Consider the following 14,544-nt stretch of genomic DNA (forward strand, 5'->3'; position numbering starts at 1 on the left):
TAGACCCTGTTCCCAGTCATCAATCCCCATATATGGGATGTATAAGACATACTTCTTTAAGCTAGGCTCAGTAGCATGCTTGACAGCCACTCTGGCTCCTTCTTATGCTTGAGTAAGGAAGGTTCCCATCACCACAACTCTTGAGTTGGTCTCCTGAGGAAAGCTGGTTTGCTGAAGCTTTGCACAGGCACAAGAATTTGACTCCCAGTCTAGAAGAACAACAATCTGCTGGCACTTTTACTCAGGGAAGTAATGGAAACGTATAGTTTCCCTTTGACTTCACAAATACTCGCTTATCAAACAGAGCACTCTACGCATCAACGTAGTAATCATACACAGCAAATGATTCAACTCTAGTCTCTCTGTTGCCTAGATCTGATTTAAAAAAACCCACACAATACTCTATTTTTGCCTTTTGTCATCTCATGCCTTGCTCAGCAGGGTTATGTGTTGTAGTATCAGACTCATTACACACTTTCAGAGAATGCTTTTCTTTATTTGTTTTACTATACATATTTTCAGTTCACTGGTACATAAAAGTAAACATCTATAGGATTGAAAATTATATTATGTTCACATGCCACAACATAAATAGTGTCAGAAATATGTTTTAAGTCACAAAAGATACAACTGAGGTTTTTCTTCATATATTTCTCTACCAGATGTCTTTATAATTTTCACATAGGCTTCACTTTTGAAGGTTATAATCAGATGCCAAATTTTAATTACTGGAAATATTTCAGAAATAATACTTACTGATAGTACAAAGTGTTTTCGTCTACATTTTACAGATCGCGAAACTGAAGCACAGATGGATTATATGATTTCCCCAAGGTCCCACAGCATGTCAATAGTAGGAAAAGAGCCCAGATTTTCCATTTCTCAGCCAAGGGTGGGGTCTACCAGTGCATGCTGCCTCTCATAACTATTTGGATAATTTTATCATATCTTGTGATGAAAAGAGACCTTATGGCATGAACTGTCTTTAGGGAACTCTGTATATCATCTGTAGAGCTGTTATCATTCTCACTTATACAGCCCAATATATTATTTTGTGTTTATGCGATAGCTTTACAATCTCTATGCGGCTTCAGGTAGCTAAACCTGGAGAATTATCTCCCGACCAGTATGTGGGTGTGAAAAGAATTACCACTCAAACACAGACAGTACATGGGAGTTTCATTTTTCTGTAGCTGTCAAGGTACAGTAAGCTTAGGTAAAAAGGTGCAGAAAACTTTTGTTGGTCTATGGGTTTCATATTTAACATGGCATAGTGGTCTATCACACCTACTGGCAACCATCTTTCATGGAGACTGAAATTCCAGCACCACTGCTCTTTATATGATGATGTATGCCAGTGTGTGGAGTTCTCCCGCCACTAAGATAAAAGCATGTATCAACTTACTTGCTGCCCAGGCAGCGTCTGAGTGAATAAGAAGCCCCTCCTCCACAAGTGCGTGAGCATTCGCTCCAGGAACCCCAGGCATCCCAGAGTGTATCTCGGTCTTCCTCAGACCGAGCTGTTCTGGAACTCTGGAAGAGAAAAACAAAACAAAACACATAATCCCCAGGATTGATTTAAAACACTTTTTTTCCTGCACTAATCTTATTTTGACTGACTTTGTCTTTCTGCAGGTTTTAGCAACTTCTGCAGAAAGCTGTTTTGCTGAAATTCCTAATTGCTGGACACTAATGTGGTGTTTGCAGTAGTTGCTGTTCAAGGTACCTATTTTCACCCTTTAGGTGTTACAGTCCATCCCAGCTTCCAGACAGGGAAGGATTAAAATGAAATAATATAGCCGTGAAATTGGTCATTTTCTGTTCTTGTGAGGAAGGGCATTGTCAGCAGGGCAGAAGAAGAAAATACAGGGCTGTCCTTATGAGCATTTTTGCTGCACTGGTAAAGAAAAATTCATAAAGCCCTTTGGACAATTGTTGTTTCAAGGAGAAATTCCATAACCTAAGCAGGTGACTGGACTTGTAAAGTGTATACAAACAGAGGCCAACTAAAGTCCTCATTGAAAAACTGGCTCATTGCACTTTGGGCCACCTCTAAAGAATGCTGCCTTTTTGCAGTATTTAGAACAGACTAGAGAAATGAACAAAAATAGGGGAGAAACTTTTCTGGAGGACCCGCTTAGGCATCATTACCGGCCACTGGTATAGTAGTCCTAGGAACCTGCATTAGCTGTAAATCTGCAGGAATTCTGGAAAGCAGAGACTGATCAACACAGAAATCACTTTATTATAATAAACAACTGGTATAATGAAATCTGAAACTCGGAAAAGACTCCAGTGTTGTTTACAGGCAGAAGAGGAAACACTGACTGATCTGGGGTTGTGAACAGTTTCATATCGCTCTCTTCAGAACAGACTTAGGACATAACACAGACCCATATCCAAATTCAAACCCTTAATTTCTATAGAGAATCCGGCATTATGCCTGGTGCCCTCAGTCTTTAAAATTGGTTCAGTTGTTTATATTTTTAACGAGGGAACCGTTTATTCTATTCATACTGAGGAAATGTTCTAAAATGGGAATTTTCTACCTCTATCACAGATGGCAGGGTGAGCTATAGCATTTGTTTTTACAGAGTCACTTGCAATACAGAGTAAGCATCCAGCAACCTATCCTCTGGGGCAGGGGTGGGCAGTAATTTTTTCCTGGGGGCCTCTTCAAAAGTTTTTGAAGTAGCCCTGGGCCACCCTGGAAGGGGCAGGGCCGAAACAAGAAGGGGCAGGGCCTACATGGGAAGTAGGGGATACCCCACCCCAAGACCATGATTGGTCTGGGGGAGCCCTTTGGCCCCCCTTCTCACTAGGCACCCGTGTCCTGGAAGAGGTCAGTCAGGGCCTGGGGAATGTGGGAAGCCTCCTCCCATCCTGCAAGGAGCTCGTGGCACTTTGAAGTGCCATGGGCTCTTCACAGGTCTGGGGCAGGGAGAAGGAAGCTTCATGCAGCTCTCCCACCCCCAGGCCCTGATTGACCTGGGGGTAGGGGAGTGTGTGAAGCCTCCTGCGCTCTCTCCTCTGCCCCCCGCCTTGCGAGCAGTATGCAGTGCTTCATAGCGCCACATGCTCCTGGAAGGGTGGGAGGAGATTTCAGGTGCTCCCCTGCCCACAGGCCCTAACTGGCCTGGGGGGTGGGGGAGCAGCAGGGCCTTCACAGGCCGGATCCACCCGCTTGGTCCCCAGAATGTATGTCATGGGGGCCTTTTGCTCCTGGCAGATTTAACCATGCCACATAGATCTATGAAGGGAGGGAATAGACAAAACAGACCCCTGGACCTCCAGGTGGGGGTTAGGCGCAGGACTAACAAGTCTGTCCCATAAAAACCAAAATATGTTACAGAAATAGCAACTGAGAAATCAACCAATACTATGTGCAATGACCTTCAGGAGCCAATGACATATATAACTACCAGTGGTGAAATCTGAAAAGAAGCCAGTGGTAGAAAGACTGAAGATGTTACAGTTTACACATCCTGGGTGTCAGAGTTAATGTAGGGATTAGGAAGATCCTGTTCAAAATAGACATTGACTGGGCACTGCAGCATACAGCAGAAGCCAAGCCAAGCCAAGCCAAGAGACATTAAATAGACACCTTTCTCATCCCTTGAAGACCTGGATTTTGCAAATTATCTCTCTCCTATCACATACACAACACAGTACACAAGAAGCAACAATTCAACATATTCAGACAGCAAATTAGACTGAAAATCATCTGCATTAAGACAGATCTCATGACCTTAAATATTTTCTCAATACCATCAGTACGGATAGAGAATTATAGTCTCACCAATGTAGAAACATTCACATACATGCACAGCGCCATCCACAAGGATGGTGGAAGAAGCCAGGTTATACAGAACAAAGTCAATAAAGCCTGGAACACCTTCAAGAACTTAAATACAGTCTGGAAATTGCTAAAATACAACAAAACCAAACTCAAGAGTTTCTTTTAGAGCTGTGTTCTTTCAACACTACTTTATAGTGCAGGATGATAGGGGATGAGAAAGTATGACATGTCCAAACTGTTTTCACTCCATACAACCTGCCTATTTGTTACATAGGTGTTTCTGCATTTGTTTTCCTTTAAAAAGTTGTTGCCAGAAGTGTCTTACCACAAGAACCCTTATTACTTTGACATGTCTTAAGAGAAGTTATAGGTAGCATACACTTTGGGAAATAATTGATTAAGCCTATGCATGCTGTGCTGCAGAGCACATATGAAAGCATTAGACCTTTTTAAAAGGCATTCCTCCTAGTTTTATTGCCACAAAGTCCATATGGCAATTCAGGTGTTACTTCTCTGGGAACACAGTTATCTGCACTTTCTAAAAGCAGTGAAAAGGGAAGACAATTAATAAAGGATAGATCTTTTCTGATCCTCCGATGTCTTCTGATGAGACCCTTTCTGAAAAAGGTAGCTAATAAATATTTACAATTTTTTTTTTAAATTGCTTCTGTTTTGAAGGCCCAATTTTGTCCTTATTTCCATTGGCGAGGAATATGGGAATTGCACTTGACTAACCATTTAGTTCATGTTTAAAGACTAAACAGGTTGAAATGATAATTATATCATACTTTATATTTACTCCAAAGGCCTGATTCTATTTTCACTTCCACAGGATAACTGCTGATTCACACCAGTGTAAGTCAATGGTGTTAAATCAGAGCCACACAACAAATTAGCAAGCTATTAAGAAAAATTAAGATTTTTCAGGACACCAACCAAGCCATTTTTCTTCTTTATCTCTGTATTTGTCATTCATCCCTATGCAGTCTTGGAAAGTGAGTCACATATATATATAGGCAGCATGGGTGAAAAAGCAAGTTGTTTCTCTCTGGCAGCCTCACTGAATACAAGTGTTTGTGTTTAAAGGAAGCATTGAGTTAGTGGCGAGGGTAACATGCAGGACTGACTGGCAAGACATAACACCATTGTCTGCTGTCCCCTCGCTCTCATGCTGCATTCTTGACACTATTGGTCATGTTCCCCTGGAGTATATTGGTTTCTTTTTTAAAGTTACAGTATACATTTTTACATATACCTGTGGGCAGTGCTCTGTCCCCAAATAAATAGAGCTAGAAATAGTCAACTTTTTAATTCTGAAGTGATCTCCATCCATTAACATTGTACTGAGGCTCCCTCAAGGAGGATAGCTCAGTGGTTTGAGCATTGGCCTACTAAACCCAATGTTGTGAGTTCAAATCTTGAGGAGGCCATTTAAGGATCTGGGGCAAATCTGTCAGGGATAGTATTTGGTCCCGCCCTGAGAGCAGGGGATGGGCCCTGATGATCTTTCAAGGCCCCATCCAGCTCTATGAGATAGGTATATCTCCATATATATTATATTTCTCCTGGTATACCCCTTTCAAGAGGGCATTAACGACCAGATCCAAAGGCCATTGAAGTCAATGGAAAAACTCCCATTGAGTTTAATGGATTTCAATCAAACCTTAAAAATAACAGGCTGCAAGCAAGCCCCAGTCAGAGGCATGCAAACTTTTCTCATACAGCTCTACTAAAGCTACTCAATTATAAACCTGTTGTTCAATTCCTGGCCCTCTCCCATGCCGAGGTTACCGGTCATGCCAAATATCGTGGTGGTGTTTTTGAGGATGTGGCCAGCCTCCATTTTAAGTCTGCTACATTGGCAAGGTTACTACCAGAGTTTCTTAAATAGGTGTAACACCTTCTTCCCCAGACATAGCTTTCTTTAGAGTCTGTTCTAATTTAGATGGGTAATTGAATCATGTTTTAACCACTGTGACATGCACCACTATGTTGTTTTGCTTCCACTGCCTGTAAAAATAGACAGAATTAATTTAGTGAGAGAGAACACTGGATCCAATCATTGTATGTATTAAACGGATTAGTTGCACTAAATTCTATTCTCTCTTTCTCTTCTTTTGAAAATGCAGGTGAAATTAATTTTGAATTAACCATATAATTGTTAGGAATAAATGCAGCAATTCAAATGAGTATGATAAGTCCTTAAACTCTTGACTATAGCCACACTGCCCTGCTCCCCAGCTGCAAAAGATCACACATGCAATAGATTCCCATATTCATTCCATCCCTCCATACAATCCTATTAGCACTTACATGTGAGATAAGAATAACTGGATGCCAGTTTACTGAGGTTATCTCAGATGGCTGTTTTCTGCCTACCAGTTTCATAAAACAAAAATGTGTGCTACTTGTTTCTATTTTTCAAAGAAACAAATATTGTCAAATTGCATATAGTCATTTGTGCTAATTATTCAGCATTGGTAATAAGTCCAGTCTGAGGAGGAGCGAAGCAGGGGTGCAAGGTGAAGCTATATAAGTGAGGACTCTTACCTCATCACAAATTACAATCAGGCCAATCAGACATGCTAAGGGTTCGAATTTTTCTGAACTAAATTGTGCATCCCCTCCCCCAGAAGAAAGCCATGAGTCTGTTATTTGCATTCCAAGATTTGTTATAAAACCTATATATTCCCAGAAAGTGTGCTATCTCAAGCTGGATCAGGTTCCAAGTTTTCTTTTAACAAGTGGAATAAACATAGTTAATTTCAACTGAGTTCATGTTTAATGTTAAAGAAAGTAAAGTGAACTTCCCATCCTCTGAACTGTGCATTTGAGACTGTAATCTTAGCATTACCTTAAAAACCATTTCAAATCTAAAAAGCATTTGTTTATTGAAAACTGGAAGAGCTTGGAATGTAAACATATAACACATTTAATCCAGTTTATTTATTTTTTTTGTTTATGGCATTAATACTTAAGGATTTACAGTACAGATTTAAAATACAAATTTATACTCAGTGGAAAATCATTTCAGTCCCACATAGCCAATGATTTAGGAAAGCAGGTTTGGCTAACCTGGAGAATGGATATTTTTTTAAAAGCCCTCCCGAAAAGACTATTTATGGTTCTGTACACTTTTCAAGCATTGCAATAGAATTCTTAAGCAGAAGAGAGGTAGGACTATCCCAGGCCAGAGCTGAGAAATTCTGTTCCCTTCACTTTCTTGGAAAAACTCCAGGTTGATGTTTCTTTAAACAGCAGTAAATGCCATATGTCCATAATACAGACTCTGGGCATGGCTCATTATAGGTTTCCATTGAGATCTGAAGGGCTTTCCCTATCTGACAGTCATAATACGCAAAACTCAGTTTGGTCTCCCTGATTTGTGTCTGGTCATTTCAAACATTTACTTACATTTCCCCCAACACTGAGATATTAGTTACAGAAATGTCACCTCATGCAAGTACAGGCAGTCCCCGAGTTACGCGGATCCGACTTATGTCGGATCCGCAGTTACGAACGGGATTTTTCTCGCCCCGGAGGACGCCCAGATGCGCTGCAGTCCCGCCGCCCGCGTCCTCCGGGATGAGAAAAGCTGCTCCGCGTCTCCCTGGTCTGCTTGGGGGTGAGCCCCCCCCAGCAGATCAGGGAGATGCTGAGCAAAGCCGCGGAGCACGCGGGCAGCACGACAGCCCAGACGCGCCACGGCTGTCCCGCTGCCCGCGTGCTCCGCGGCTTTGCTCAGCGTCTCCACTCAGCGTCTCCCTGGTATGCTGGTCTCCTGGACAGACCAGGGAGACGTGGAGCAAAGCCGCGGAGGACCCGGGCGGTGGGACCACGGTGCGTCTTGGTCCGCCGCCCGTGTCTCCCTGGTCTGCTGGGGACGGGGGGTGCAGTTAGTGCACCCCCCCCAGCAGACCAGGCTTTTCTCCGGACGCCTGTGGTAGAGCAGCTGGGGTGCTGCTGGTCAGTTTCATCAGCGGCTGAATCAGGACGCCTGGGGCAGAGCAATTTGGGTGCTGCTGGGTTGGTCCGAGGAGCGGCGCTACTGGAGCAACCCAGCAGCACCCCAGCTGCTCTGCCCCAGGCGTCCCCAAGTCAGCCGCTGCTGAAACTGACCAGCGCTGACTACAGGAAGCCCGAGGCAGAGTTGCTCTGCCCCGGGCTTCCTGGAATCAGCCGCTGATCAGTTTCAGCAGCAGCTGACTTGGGGACACCTGGGGTTCTTAAGTTGAATCTGTATGTAAGTCGGAACTGGCGTCCAGATTCAGCCTGTTGAAACTGATCAGCAGCTGATTCCAGGAAGCCTGGGGCAGAGCAACTCTGCCTCGGGCTTCCTGTAGTCAGCCACTGGTCAGTTTCAGGAGCGGCTAAATCTGGACGCCAGTTCCGACTTACATACAGATTCAACTTAAGAACAAACCTACAGTCCCTATCTTGTATGTAACCCGGGGACTGCCTGTAATTCCCAACACTGGTTATAAATGACAAGCACTGAAAAAGCATCAGGAATGACTGAAAGCAATTCTTTCCTTATACCTTAACATACACTTCACCTTGGACTGATCCTGTAACTACCACATCTAGACTGTGTATCTATTTTGGGATACCGGAAGTATCCTGAAATAGCAATGCCGCATCTTTAAAAGCGCCCACTATTTCCCGAAATAGTGGGCACTCTATTCCAGCGTCCCTGTAACCCAGCGTTCCACGAAGGTTACGTGATTTGTTGGAATAGTGCCTAATTTTGAAATTTGGTGCTGTATAGACAGCACCAAATTCCAAAATAAGCTCTTTCAATTTAGACTTGGAATAAGCTATGCATTTTGCTTAGCACAAATTGTGTAGCTTATTCTGACAGAAGGGTGCTGTCTAGATGCACCCCAAGTGACATAGCAACAGACCCATACCAGAAAAAAGGAAAGTGAAAAGTGAAAAATTCTTTAATGAGTTAGAGAAATTCCTATCACAATGGACAGGAAAACTGGAAGAATCAGGTGAATACAGAAAGAGTGGTGAATGCACAGGGCACATAGTCCAATAGCCTTACAAAGGAGAATCAAGTTTTAAACTACAGAGCTGAATAAAAACGTTGCCTTGCAGATAAATACATTGACTGAGTTTTTCAAAGGAGCCTATAGTCGGAGCTGAATGCATCCTCAAAAATCCCCATCTTCATTGTTTAACAGTCTTGAAGCCTTGTTTATTACACAGTCTTCAGTTTTCATGTTATTTGAAGAACAGGTCTTCTCTTCCCCAATACACAGCACATGATAGTCACTTAAACCATTTGGAGCAGTATGTAATATAACACAGATGTTACACCCCTTGAGTTACAGCAGCTGTCATGACCAAACATGAACTGTGTCCAGGGTTACAGAACCATGTTCTTCAGTGTGTGTGTGTGTGTGTGTGTGTGTGTTCACATGTATGCATGAACATATATGCCAATGGAGAATGGGTTGGGGAGCAAGACTTCAATTTATAAGTTAAACTCTATAAAAGGAGTCTATCCCTAAGAAAATAAATGACTTATTCACATACTGGAATTCAAATGAATATTGTCTGGAATGGGGGTCTCCCCAGGGAACCCCACCACTGGCCTGTCTCACACAGAGATTACCACATGCAAACAGATCACTTAAATTCCACCACGAGTTCCAAGGGTATTTGATTGTGATGGATTTCTTCACGTAGACCAGTGTGTTGTGCCGCAAGGCAGTCGGAAGTGTGCTGTGGAGAGAACAGAATTCAAAATGGCCACCCTTAAAGGGACAAGCCTTCTCTTCTTTTTGTTCAGCTTTTCTCTGGAGGCTTTTTTTCTTTGGTCAACATCTTTTTTCTGGGGGATGGACGCCCTTAAAGGGGCAATCCCTTTATTTATTTATTTATTTATGTTTGCTCAAAAACTTTTCCCTGGAGGCTTTTTTTTCCCCCCCCCAGCAACAAAAAAATCCTTGGTGTTCCCCATAAAAAAAATTGTTTGGGATCCTCGGTCTTAAAAAGTTTAAGAAACACTGACGTAGAACAGTGTTTCTCTTAGAACAGTCACTTGATGTGCTGAAACATCACTGAGCCCACTTTCCTGCTTTCCTGGGCACCCCTCAACTTTGTCCTCCCGAGCCAGTTCTTTTGTCCCTCTTCAGGACTGACACAAAGATAGGCTCTCAGCTCTCTGCAGTATAATACACATGCTGAGGTTGTCTCAGCTCTGCAAAGGCTCAGCCAAAGGGACTTGCCTAGGCACCCAAATGCACAGCCAAATGGGACCTAAACCTTCTTACACTCTCTAAAGTCTTATACAAGGTAAGCTCATGTTGTTCGCCCTCCTTCCCAGGGTAGACAGAGAGCTGAACAGACTCCTTCCCCTCCTCCCGGTTACAATTATTTACATTGGGTTTATTAATACATAAAAGTAATTTTAAGTATAAAAGGTGAGATTTAAGTCATCAAACAAGATGTAATGTAGGTTACTAAACAAAAGAAAGCAGAAAACGCAAGATCAACTTAATAACTAAGAAAATTGGTTACACAGCATCTCTCACCCTCACACAGTCTGATGAGCTTTCAGACTCTGAAAAGCCTCCCAATCTGGGCTCAATCCTTCTCCCTGTTCAGCCCTAGATGTTTCCAGCACTCATATTGAACGGTAAGCAGGGGGGGTCCTGACGTCTGGCAGCCACCCCTATTGTTTGGCTTCCCACCTCTATATAGATTTTGTCAAAGATGGGAATCCTTTATGTTCAGTTTAAACATTTTTTCACTTTCAGTGGAAACATGAAGCCTTCAAAATGGGTTCTAGCATCAGATAACATGGCCACATGTCTTGGTAAGACCTACCATAGCTGCTCCTCCCAGGTTTACAGGGGAAAACATGTCTATTCACAGATCATTGTCCTGAGTTCCTTGAGTACTGCTAATGGCACTCGCTTACCATGACCGCATTAGTAACACAGGTTTATACTTTATATTTCTAACTTCAAATACGGGAATGATGCATGTGCACAAATAAGATACACACATTCCACATATTATAACCTTGCCAATATCTCACATGAGACATTTTGCACAAAGCACATTCGTTGTCATATTCCCATACATATTTTTATAAAGCATAAGGCAGTGGTCCCCAACCTGTGGTGGTGGCCAGGTGCCAGGGGGCGTGGCCATTCACCTGCCGGGCGCCAGGGGGCGGGGATGGGTGCGGGGCCCCCCCATAGCCGTGCACCCCCCCCCAAAGCTGCGCTTGGGGCCGGCGCCCCCCCTCCTCCAAGCGCCCGGGGCTGGCGCCCCCACTCCCCCAAGCTCCGTGCGCCCGGGGCCGGTGCCCCCTCCCCCCAAGCTCCGCGCGCCCAGGGCCGGCGCCCCCCCTCCTCCAAGCGCCGGGGGCCGGGGTCGGCGCCCCCTCTCCCCAAGCTCCGTGTGCCCGGGGCCGGCACCCCCCCTCCTCCAAGCGGCCGGGGCCGGTGCCCCCCACCCCAAGCGCCACGCGCCCGGGGCCAGGCCAGCCCCGAGCACGTGGCGGGCGCACACGAATGCCCCCTACATAAGGAATGCCCTGTGACTCTGATTTTCCTCTCCCTTCATTAAAATGCAGCTGGAGTGATCTTCCCCAAGCAGCCAGCAAGTTCTAGAGATGAACCAGTAACACAGCCCATTGAAAATGCCATGAACCCATTAATGGTTGAGGCTGCTGATGCAAGTCACAGCTCTTTTCCAGATGATATTTGCTGATGGTTTTGGTTAGAAAATTCAGGTCATCTGGTTCTTATTAGAGTCCCACTGTTTGGGGAGATGATGATCTGTCTGTGACAGTATGCAAGGCACCTCTGAAGCCATTGCCCAAACTTGTCTTTTGCTACCGCGGAAATGAAAGCAGTAACAGAAAACAATATTTTTCTGTATAAAGATCTCCTTCCCTCCAGACACACGTAGTTCTATCCCAGCTTATGTATGCTCTCTTTTTTTGCAACTGTTGGCATTTCTTTTCTTTAGGTATTCTGACAATCAGGAATTTGCTACAGTATAACAATGCTGTCTCTAGCGTGTCAAGAGATAACTGCATTCAGGACATATCTAGGTGTGAGTCTACACTGCACTGTTTTTCTGGAATAACGGCTGTAGAGGCATAGGCATCTTGCGTAAAAGGTTTTTTTTTGCGCAAAATGGAAGCGGCTACACTGCTTCATTTTGCGCAAAAACCTCTTGCGCAAAAAGCATCGGCAGAAAATATGCTAATGGCATCATGACTCATGCTAATGAGTCTGTCATTAGCATACTCTCTGCTGCAAAAACCACGTGGTGTAAACAAAGCTTTATTGTTCCTCTTTTTAAGGCTAAATAGAAGACTCCAGTCTTTAGAGATGCCAGTCTGTCAACTTTCAAGAGAGCCACACAAACTGTAAGAGCTTGATCTTGGGCTTCTTGTACATTAGGGATGCTAAGAAACGGGTATTTCATTAATTGTGTAGTCAGTAGAATTATCAACTACATGATTAGTCAATAAGGGAAGGTGCTCAGATCCAGCTCACGCCGGGTCTGGGAGCTGCCTCTGCTGTGTGTCTGCAGTTTAAATGTATTAAGAGCCAGGAGGGCAGGTAGACGGGCCAAATGTCAGAAAAGCCTCTTTTGGTAGAAAAGCAGAAAAAGATACGCAAATTGCAGTTTACAATTTGAGTATCTTTTTCTGACTTTTCCCTGCCTGAATCAGAACTATTTTGAAAGCCTGGATTGCTTCAGGTTTGGTATAGCTGACATCAGTAGAGGGTTTTCAAAAGTTCAGCTTAAACTTCAACCTTTGGGGTTCATGTTCTGATTTGGAGACATTGGGGAGGAAGGCAGAGAAGAAGCACAGAGTGGCAGAGAAAAGAGCAAATTAAACTATTGTTTATAGTAGCACTTATTATGTACTAGATACTTTCCAAAAACTCAAGAAGGGAAGGTACTCCAAGAAACTCACAACCAAAGGACAGATACAAGTGCAAAGAGGAACAACAATTCACAGTAAGTAGCACTGAAAAAGTGGGTAATTCTGAGAAAGTTAAGTATATGCAGGTCAGAGCGTGTATGTAAGGTCTGCTACTGGCACCACATAACCAACTATAATCTGTCGTGGATTGGGTGCTCCGCATCTAAACTAGAAACCCTGCCACTCACTGAATGATATGGGGTATGTTAAACACCCACTGGCGTGAAAAACAATATCCACAGTGCAATAATTCCATCTGGCTTTGCTGTTTTACAGCTAGTTCTTGATTGAACAAGGGATAGGGGAGGAAAACTCTGAACTAAGTAAGCTATAGAGGAAACATCAAGTAGTTGGCACTGAATATCAGCTGTGCCCTACACCATCTCCTAAAATGGCGCTGGCTTCCAAATATTATGGTCTCCAAGATTTTGGGCATAGTTTATAGTTCTGAAGGGTCATGGAGGGTTTTAGTCCAAAGGCAAGCTTCCGCCTCCTTATTCTTTTTCTGCATAGGCACAATTGCCAAAAGGTTACTCCTCTAAATGTTCTAAAGGAAGTCAATGACATCATCACCAACAGAGCTGAAGAAGGTTGACATCAGTGTATCCACTCTCTCTGAAACCAGTCTAGCTGACACAGGTTCTTGATGTAAGATGCATTGCACCTTCTGGTGTGAAAAAAAGTAAACAGGAGTTCCATGAACACATGGTCAAAATCCATTAGCATCCATGGCTGAATGACCAATTGCAATATCAGAACATATCATAATGCTATGACTATTAACTACAGGAGGCTCCATCCTGCCACTTTTCTCCAACACTCAAAAGAAGGACTTGTTCTAGCAGCATCAACAGTAAGCTGCTGTCAGATGATCAACTCTATCTAGTGGGAGATTTCAACTCTAAAGTCAGCTCAGATCAAGGGATGTTGCTACTATATATAGGCCACCATGAAGTGGGAAAAATGATGGATAGTGGGCAAAGAATAATGGAATTCTGTACCCACAAAGGACTATACATATCAAAGCCTAATTCCAAGAGGGTCACCATTGGATCTTCTTATGAGCTGGACAATGGCACCTTATGGAAATATGTATAGGATGTTCTCCATACTCATCTTTTTTCATAGTCCAGACTATGCACTTGTATGATGAAAAATAAGACTTTCATCATGCCAAATAAAGAAGCTGCTCAGACATTAACATCAACACACAACATGACAAAGGAAGGTATCCCCAATTCACTATGAATCTCAGGGAAGCTATGCCATTCATTGCACTTTCTTCAAATACGGATGCAGCACGGAACATACTCAGAATGAATATCCATACCCCCTCACTTGAGCCAAAACTTTGAAAAGTCTCAATTCTGCCTTCTTCCTGTTCTACTCCTCTCATGGCATTCCACCATCTCTGTGCATCTAGAGCAGAGAGAATACACATGCACGAGCAGCAGACACAATTTTTTACACTGTGGGTCCTAGGGGCACCTCCACCCCCCAGTCTGGCGCCTGAGACAGCCGCCTCAGTTTGCCTCATGGTAAGGCTAGCCCTGGGTGTATCACTAAACTTGAAGGATGCCAACATCATAATGCTGTATAAAAACAACAGAGACTGTAGTTGTTGCACTCACACCAGGAGAATCTCTCTCCTAACTGTTGCTGGGAAGGCATTCAGATGGGTCATTTTCAGAAGACTGCAAGTTTTTTTCTGAAAAATATATCCAGAGAGTCAGTTTGGCTTCCATGCAATAGAGAACATCTATCAGCCTGGAATATG

The 14,544-nt window shown here is 43.6% G+C and overlaps 1 protein-coding gene across 12 annotated transcripts in view; it reads right to left on the bottom strand.

Annotated features, from left to right (window-relative positions):
- Positions 1-14,544, bottom strand: part of ADAMTSL1 (ADAMTS like 1) — a 708,340-nt gene that overhangs the window by 268,219 nt on the left and 425,577 nt on the right. For all 12 annotated transcript variants that reach the window (XR_012904618.2, XM_089779187.1, XM_075931513.2 and 9 more), the window contains one exon: positions 1,406-1,533. Coding sequence is in view for 11 of the 12 variants with exons in the window: in XM_089779187.1 (XP_089635313.1) it covers positions 1,406-1,533 (128 nt within the window). In the remaining variant the exon portion in view is untranslated. The remainder of the gene's footprint in view (positions 1-1,405; positions 1,534-14,544) is intronic.

This window comes from Pelodiscus sinensis, chromosome 6 (assembly GCF_052426305.1).
Source record: "Pelodiscus sinensis isolate ZL-2025 chromosome 6, ASM5242630v1, whole genome shotgun sequence".
NCBI classification, from domain to species: Eukaryota; Metazoa; Chordata; order Testudines; family Trionychidae; genus Pelodiscus; species Pelodiscus sinensis.